We start from the raw sequence: 9,131 nt of genomic DNA, 5'->3' as shown, positions 1-9,131 counted from the left end.
CGTCCTCGGCGTGGTTGGCCCTCGGGGCTCGGAGCCCCCTGCTCTGGGTGCGGATGTCCCTGCTCGCTGCAGGGGGGTAGACTAGATGGCCTTGAACGTCCCTTCCCACCCAAACATTCTGTGATTCTGTCGCTTCCAAATGCCGAGGAAGAGCGAAGCCTGCCTGCCCACCCTCCTGGCTACGGCCCAGCACTGCCCTATTAACCCTTGTACACATTCAGAAATAAACTGTGCTAGCTTGAGAATTAAGAGCTTGATCAATCTCTCCGCTGTGCAGGCATTAGAGAGCCGTGTCAGGCGTGCTCAGCTTCCCCCTTCTCTCTGCCCATCCTGTAGAACTCCTCGTTTGGGTGCAGGTCAATAAAGTGAGCTATGCGATTAGACATGGCAAAGAACGCAGAAATCATGCCTATGTCCCAGGCATCTTCACGGTCAAAACCATGCCTCTCCAGCTTCTGGAAATGCTCTTCAGTGATGTTATCGGCTCGACAGACTGCAAGAGCAAACTCTAGCATTGCCAGGTCCCGGTCACTCAGGTCAGCCTTCTTCCAATTCACAATGACCTGTGAGAAGGCAGAAACCAGAGGCAGCAGAGAGGGACCCAAGTGGCTGGCTACCTTCTTTGCTTTTGTTCTTACCTGGCACCTGAACCACATGTCCTGGCTACCATCAGACAAAAGACTCATCTGTTTTACCACCCTTCTTGTCTCAGGGACTGCAGCCATTTTGCTGAGCGGGCTATGGAGGAGTTCTTGAAACCAGACCCAACAGCACCAGGAGGCTGCAGCTCCCCACTGGTACTGAGTTCCTCCACAGTCCAGATTAAAACTGCAAAGAATGTGGGCGGCAGGACAAATGCTGTGCAGGTCAACCGTCCATACCCACATCTTGCGTGGAAGGTGGCTGAGGATACACAGACCCCGCCTCGAGGTCCTACCCCCACCGCTCACCAGAAAACCTGCTAAACCAGGTACTGAGTTAGGGCCCCAGTCACATCAAAATTGCTGGGAACCACAGCAATCAAAACTTCAGGTGACAAAGCAGACAGGAGAAGGCCGTTCCCACCTCCCAAAGGACCGTGTGAAGGAGATGGGGCGCTCACTGCTGTGATCTCACTGACCTGGTCAGCCCGTGCTGGCTGCTGGGAGGATATCCGAGAACCACAGCAATCAAAACTTCAGGTGACAAAGCAGACAGGAGAAGGCCGTTCCCACCTCCCAAAGGACCGTGTGAAGGAGATGGGGCGCCCACTGCTGTGATCTCACTGACCTGGTCAGCCCGTGCTGGCTGCTGGGAGTATATCCGATGAAACGCTGCATGTGCAGTCACGCAGTACGGGCATCTATTCTCAGCACTCGTAGCCACAATTATGAGCTCTTTGTCTGCCTTGCTGAGTCGCCCTACAGGGACAGCAAGAGATTCGGCACAGCCTGCTATGAAAAGCGTCCACCGCAGCAGGTATCACTGGGGAAGGTGGGTGGGAGGGCTCCGGGTACAAGCTGCCTGCATGGCAGCCCAGAGCACCAGAGAACATGCAGAGACACCCTGCCATCAAAGCTCCTGGATGACAGGACAAGAGACAACAGTTTTGAACTGAAAGACAGTAGGTTTACACTGGGCATAAGGAGAAAATGTAGTACGATGAGGGTGGCAAGACACTGGGACTGTTTGTCCAGAGAAGTCAAGGGTGTCCTAGCACTGAAGTGTTGAAGGCCAGGCTGGACAGGGCTCTGAGCAACTTGGTCTAGTGGAAGGTGTCACTGCCCGTGGCACCTTCGATTATCTTTGAAGGTCGCTTCCAACTCAAACCAAACCATTCTGTGATTCCACGATCATCCACACAAACAATTTTCCTGGATATTTGCTCGTGGGGGACCTAACCATGAAAGGGGACGTGAGCTTTGGTGAACAGGGGAGCAACAATTCTACATAACAGGAAAACTCAGAGGAGCAAAATCACTTGCCCACTGAGTAGGAAGCTCGCTTGGTACTTCTTCCGTACGTCTCGGAGGCAAACTGCTAGGGAGGGTGTTGTCTGCTCTTCCTCAGACACTTTACTGCTGCTTTCACAGACAAGTGCAGTGCTCTAAACCCCGCTGAGCGGGTTTCAGCGAGCAGGCATTATCGGCAGCGTTTGAAAGCAGAAAGAACAAAATCAAAAGGAACAATGAGGTACCCTAGGACTGAGCTTTGAGAACTTCTAGTGACCACCAGACAAACCACACCTTCAGGAGAGTGTCTATCCCTGTGACTGCTCTGAAGAGGCTGTGTAAAAGGTGCCTGTGTTTTGTTATACTTGGAATCAATCCTAATCATTTTCACAATGGGGCTGTGCACAGGATCCAAGGAACTTACCTGGCTGCCTGTCAGCACTCATGCATTTTGCCTCAAGATAATTAGCAGCAGGGTTTTTTCAAAACTACATTTCACAGGGAAGGTCGGGGTCCCTCCTCCCCACAAAAGCTACCGCTTTACTGAACTTTGAAAATACATCCATAAAAACAGTGCCTTCTAAAAGCATGAAAGACACTACTGGAACCTCCTGGGTAAGGAGCATCAGGAGGAGACCAGGAGGTGGCACTGCCACTAGGAGACCTGCTGCAGAGGGTGGGACCCAGAATAGCCCTACTCTTCCAGTCAAACCAAAAGGAAGCACGGGAACGAAAGGGAAACACAGGCCCTGGCACAGCTAGGGGCATGGCTTCACTCCAGCAGCACAAGCAGAGCAGAGAGCTTCGCTCAAACTGCACATACTGTTCTGTTACCCTGTAAATACTCATCTGCACAACAGAGATAAGGAAGCCTTGGCGGTCTGGGAGAGGAATGAGAAAAATCTGAACTGCAAGTCTGCAGTCTGGGAGAGACACGGAAGACAAAACAGAAGAGAAAGGATAAGCCGAGCTGTTCGAAGACTGATAACAGCACACTCTCATAACACAGCCTCTCTCCCAATTATCCACTCTATATGGGAGAGTTCCCACGAAAATCTTCAAACAATCTTTGGCGACTGCTAGGAACGACAGAGGCCACAAACTGGTCCTTCTTCAGCTCAAGCCGCCTGCGTAACAGCTATGTGAGATTATTGATCAGGTTTCGAATATGTATGATTATTTGGGGGGAAATAATGAATATGCATGTAATCGGGTGATATAAGCTTTGGCTGGGGCAGCGCACGGTGTGCACGATTTCAGGGAAAGATACTCCTCGCACCCAGCACTGATAAGATAAAGAAAATGCTGCTTCTTAATGCTACGTTAGTGTTAAGAAGATTTTCTTCAGAATTTTCAGTAACAGTACCATGCGGTAGAGGCATAAGGCTGCACTCCTCCCTGCCCCCAGAACTTCCTGAGCTGCCCCTCCTGAGCCCTCATCTCCCAGGTAAGCAGCCTGCAGGAGGAGCATCAACAGGTGCTAGCTTATTTTACAACAACTGGGATTTACTAGAGCACCTTCGGAGCAACAGCCAAGAGAAAGGCCCCTCTGTGCCCTGTACCACACAGTGGAAGTAGGAGGGAGGAACAGGCAGTCCTCAGAGGCTGGAGAGTTGTGCAGCGATCTCTGCAGCCCTGCCTGGCAGCACTGCTGCAGCCAGCCCTCCCTTGTCTCCATGCCTGCTCCACAGGTTCCCAGCCCACACCGAGCACCTTGTTCCTCTCCCTGCTGCTGCCGAGTAGAGACACCCCAGGTTCAAAGAAAGTCTGTCAGGTGCCAGAGAGCACAGCCACCCTCACACAAATTCTGTGCACTGCTCAAGGGCAGCTCATTGCCAAGAACTGCGGTGAGGGAAGAGTTGCAGGCAGGCTCCGCAAGGACTTGCCCCTTCCTTCAGAGCTGCTCTATGCTGGGCCCATGGGTGTAACCCCACCTGAGACACAGCTGTGGAGCTGGGCTGCACAACTGGGCAGGTCTGGAACCTGAATGACCTCCAGGACAAACTTCTGGCTTGATTTTGTATCTGCCTTATCCCCGTGGATGGGATGGACTTGCTTGGGAAATGTGGACTCCGGGGTGGCCCGGATCACCACTGCCAGAGCAGCCCTGCTTGCCTTGCTCCAGCAGTATGGGACTGCAGCCTTGCCCACAAAACTGCTGCCTCTGCCTGTGCCCTGCCAGCACACGCAGCTCTCAGCTTACCCCATCTTTTCTTTGTCATGACACAGAGCACAGTGCGGTGAGGCAGCAGAGCTCTGCTTGAGACTGGCTTTTGAACTACAAGATAAAGAGGACACAGCTGTGTGCCATACGAGCAAAGCCAGAAGCAGCTGTGCTGCTCCAGCCTCTGCCAGCTGTTATGGGCTGGAAGAACGCACAGCGAGGCCATACATCTGAGGCGGTCAGAACTGTCACCTTTTTTTGCACCTACAAAGGGAAGGGCAGCTCTGAGGTGGTGCTGTGGTTTACCTGTGTCTTTCTTCATAATGACATTGTAATAAGCAAAAAAAGCTCTGAACTCGGCAGGTCGGTGACACATGACTTTGAAGATGTTGGGCAGAAATCCAGCCTATTCAAGGAAAAAGAAACACAAATCAAGAACTGTAACAACACAAAGCACAGAGGACAACATGAACGCACGAGGCTTAGAGAGCAGTTTGTTAGCAGTGCTGGGGAGATCTCTGCAGACCCCTTTTCTCACCCTTTGAGCCTGTCTATACATATGACCGAACATGTAACGAGGTGGTTCTTAATGAGGTGCTGCTGCAGTTCCACAGCATGACTGACTGCCCCACTCACTTCAGGCACAGCCATACTGACCACAGCCACACCGACAAGCTGCTCTCCAAACAGAGTGGCTGTCTCTCCTTGGTGTCCCTGCGCTGATGCTGCTATATCCATCTGACCATCCTAAACCTTCCATAAGTCTCCTCTTCCCCTCAAGCTTACAGGATGAAGCCAGGGCCAGCCTAGCACACCACTGGAAGTGCTGGCACACACTGGATGTATACTTTGGCACGACACTGCTCTTCAGTCCCCATGCTGCCCCCGATAACTGCCAATGCCCAGTCCATCCCTACGATGGTGTGCGAGGCCACCTTTCCCAGAGAATCACTCGCTGCCCTCACATGTAGGACCCGCCGATCAGGGTTCACCCATGCCTGAAATGCCAACGGCCAGGACTATCAGCAGGGATTCAGCCTGGCTGCCCACTGCAGTTCTGAACAGGGTTTGGTGTGGCCATGATAGCTGCTCACAGGCTCATCCACTGCTGTTCTTCAGGGTGTTTACAGAAAACAGGAGTAGCCTGTGTGTCACAGACCCCTCTGGCAACCTCCTTCCACCACCACACAAGTGCCTATGCCTTCCTCTTGTCTTATCCCTCTGTTTACTGTTAATTAACCAAAGGGAAGCTCTTCCTCTTCATCCACAACCATTAGTTTTCATAGGAACCTCTGGCAACAGAGGGGCGCAGCGCTGTTTGGATATCCAAATCTGCTACGTTGACTGGATCCTACAGGAAGGTCTCTGCTGACCCCTTCAGTGCACGGACACATGGGGATGTGCATCACAGCATGTGACACTTTTGAGCTGAGTCTTCCTCTGTACACCATACATACACCTGTACACCCCACCAGCCTGCTGACTCCTTTTGTTATCACGCAAACTTCACCGGGTCCAGTGCCACCGCAGCAGCAGAGTGCAGATTCTACAGGCCAGCAGGAAGGACAGGGAGGGCTCCACATCCCCCTGTTCCGGGAAGAGAGAAAGTCTCCACCGAGCTGTGGCTGTGGAGTGGTTCCACCATCACAAAAGAGCGCATGGCATTCCTCCTCTGCGACAGCGGAGAAGGAACTTTGTCCAGTTTCCTTCTTCCCCTCATACCCAGTTTTGCATTAGACTTTACTGTTCTGCCACCGCACAGCTGCGGGAAAACTTATCTCATACCGGCCTTGGACAGGACTGCAGGATAATTGGTGCTGTTTATCGTCTTCCTGACAATGAGCTGGGGCAGGAGGATGAGACTGTGCTTATCTGGCCACGACACAGCGCAAATATTGGGACCTGGCCCAATTACGGCGACTGCTGGGATGAGATGAAGGTCCTACACCTAGAGGTTGTACCAACAAAGTCCAGAGAAGGCCTAATTGTCAGAGGTTGTACCAACAAAGTCCAGAGAAGGCCTAATTGTCAGAGGTTGTACCAACAAAGTCCAGAGAAGGCCTAATTGTCAGAGGTTGTACCAACAAAGTCCAGAGAAGGCCTAATTGTCAGAGGTTGTACCAACAATACTGGAGGAGGGTCCTACACCTAGAGGTTGTACCAACAAAGTCCAGAGAAGGCCTAATTGTCAGAGGTTGTACCAACAAAGTCCAGAGAAGGCCTAATTGTCAGAGGTTGTACCAACAAAGTCCAGAGAAGGCCTAATTGTCAGAGGTTGTACCAACAAAGTCCAGAGAAGGCCTAATTGTCAGAGGTTGTACCAACAATACTGGAGGAGGAGCCTACATTGACACAGCGCAAATATTGGGACCTGGCCCAATTACGGCGACTGCTGGGATGAGATGAAGGTCTTACACCTAGAGGTTGTACCAACAAAGTCCAGAGAAGGCCTAATTGTCAGAGGTTGTACCAACAATACTGGAGGAGGAGCCTACATCTGTAGTGAGCCTTGGCTTTCCTTCCCCACCCTTTCTTAATCAATAGCACCACTAGCCTGCTAGGAGCCAATCAGCACACAAGATACAACCCAGTCCTACCCTGTCGATAGGGGTAAGTTTGGTCTTTACAATCCTCTGCTGCTGAGGAAGAGAATCCCCAGGATCCAGGCTGGTCTACGTGCCTTGACCTCTCTCCTCCCCAGGCAGGGAGGCCTCTTTGGTGAGACCCGTGCATTGGACGTTACCTGGGATTTACTAACTCGAGCCTGATTTCTGCAGTAAGTGTATTTATCAACGACAGTTCCCAACTTGTTATGTCTGCCACCTTACTGTATCACCCATCTTTGCCAGCCTGTCCCACTAAAGTCCTAGGCAGGCCTGCGAAAGAGACACTGGCTCTGTAAGTGGTCACACACATTTAATCCTCAGTCATAAACCGCTGATCAACTGGGGACCTAAGGGTGGGCTTAGCCGCACCTAAGCTTCTCCCCGAGAGGAAGTCTAGAAAGCAAGGGGGTCCACTCCGAGCCCCGTGACTCGACAGGAGGGCCTTCCACCCACCTTGCCGACTCTCACCCCATTACACAACAGCAGCCCATTGGGTCTGGAGAAAAAAGCTGAAAGCTCAAGAGCAGAAATTCCCTTTTAGCCTTTTAATGCTGTTATCAAAGCAGCTCCTCTCCTGTTTTCACTCCTAACACTGCCTCAAGTAAACACACCTGCTCTCACAGAAAAACAAATACATGTCAGTGTTCCAGCAAATGCCCCGTCACAAGACTCCAGCGAAACAACCCACTGCTCTCATGGAATCAGCAGACTCGCCATCCTGCCAAAACACTGGGATTTTCAGCAAAATCCCCGTTGTGTGGACTGGAAGGAGCTTTGCAAGAAGAGCTGCTCACCTCTGTCTCCTGTCAGGTTTATGTTAGACCCCACCAGACCAGAACGGCTCTCTTGGGGCATGTGACCTGCTCAGGCTTCGGACCCTTTCCACTGACAGAGTCTTGCAGCAGAACTCCATTACCTTCCTTTCTACCTCCTCCATGAGCTCCACGATGTCGTATGGCATGTCCTTCTTGTTGGGCACCGGATAGCGCCCAATGGGCCTCACAGCGCTCTCCTCCTTGGTGCCGTACGCCACCCAGGGCTGCCTCCGGGCTCCCCCTGCGGCTAAGAGAGGCAGAAGCTGGGGAGAAAGGAGGGAAGGTAAAGTTTTATTTGGAAGGACACACATCATCTTGACAGCCTGGGGAGGGAGAACCTTTCCTGAGCTGCTCCTGCTTTTCTGACGGGACTTGGGGGCATCTCTGTCACTGTAAGCCACTCGCTGCTTCATCAGCGATGGGGCAGTTGGTGCTCCAGGAAAGGAAACCCAAGTCTCACTCGTGGCTGGACCCCTAAGCTGCCTACCCCCACTTGCCCCCCTCCTATGTGGCAGGCGATGGCTGCTGCGCACTGCAGTCCTCACCAGCCATGGGCCAGCCCACCAGCACCGAACCTGCAGTGTCCCCCCAGCTCAAAAGGGGTTTCCACACATCTGCACACAGACATTCACAGCACCCCTCACACGTCTCCTTCAAGAAAAGGGCACAAAGAACAAACCCACAGCCTGTTTTTTCTCTCAATCATCCTTCCCCCGGGCAAGCTGCCTTCCCTCCTGCCGAACAATCAGTGGCAGCAGAACCGGCCCTTCTGGAGACCCAGAGCAAACGGCATTGTTACCTCAGAACCTCTGGGAAGGGTTTGGTTCGGACAGGACTGTATCAGCCTTCATCACGCTCGACTGCTACAAGATAGTTTGTGGTCTTGCAGCCTGTAGGCTGCAGGCCCTTGTAGCTCGTCAGCTGCATCACAAAGGGCTTTGTGAGGCCAGACGGGCTGGGGAGCGGGGCGACTTGGTGCTGGGCAGCCGGTGCAGGCGTGGGAGCAGAGCCCAGGTACCCCAACGCCCTTCTTGGTGCACACCTCAAGTGTCTTCGCAGCTCCCCAGCACGCACCAGAGCAGCGCCAAGGGCCCCGGGAACATCACGCGGTCCCCTGTCACCCAACCGCCACGCAGCATCCCCCACAATTTGGGGGTGAAAACTAAATCTGCTGGATCTCAGGTTCTCCAAGTGTTTTTGCTCGCCGTGTACAAGTTCTGGCCTGAAACGTCAACGCACTACAGCAACACGAACAAGTAACGGCGACAACCGGGGCAGAGACACCTCGGCTTGCCGCTGTGGGGGAGGCAGACGCCGAAACAGCCGCACGTGCTGTGCCAGAACGTACCGAGGTATGAAAGTGATGAGAAAACCCCTGAAGCAAGTACCAACAAGAAAACCACCTCAGGAACGGAACTTCTGAAAGTAAGTGCAAAACCGCACTGGGGTGCAGCAAGCGGCCGCATTCGGAGCGTGTGCGAGTGCCCGGCACTGACGCCCCGTTTGCGACACAGCGTGACGCCCCGAGCGAGAAGGAGGAACCGTCCAGGGGCGGGACCCGGCGGCTCCGCGGAGGGCACGGCTGGCGCGGCCGGTGAGCCCGTCCCGCTCCACG

The 9,131-nt window shown here is 53.2% G+C and overlaps 1 protein-coding gene across 1 annotated transcript; it reads right to left on the bottom strand.

Annotated features, from left to right (window-relative positions):
• Nucleotides 1-293: 293 nt before the first annotated feature.
• On the bottom strand, nt 294-7,757 carry LOC104501579 (the record flags this gene model as incomplete). Its single annotated transcript, XM_010145411.1, has 4 exons — nt 294-563; nt 1,270-1,400; nt 4,402-4,501; nt 7,618-7,757. Coding segments are annotated over 4 exons (641 nt in total), but the record flags the coding sequence as incomplete, so codon positions are not given.
• Nucleotides 7,758-9,131: the final 1,374 nt, after the last annotated feature.

Source organism: Buceros rhinoceros, unplaced genomic scaffold (genome assembly GCF_000710305.1).
Source record: "Buceros rhinoceros silvestris isolate BGI_N320 unplaced genomic scaffold, ASM71030v1 scaffold17281, whole genome shotgun sequence".
Taxonomy (NCBI): Eukaryota; Metazoa; Chordata; class Aves; order Bucerotiformes; family Bucerotidae; genus Buceros; species Buceros rhinoceros.
This window is presented reverse-complemented; position numbering and strand designations above follow the sequence as displayed.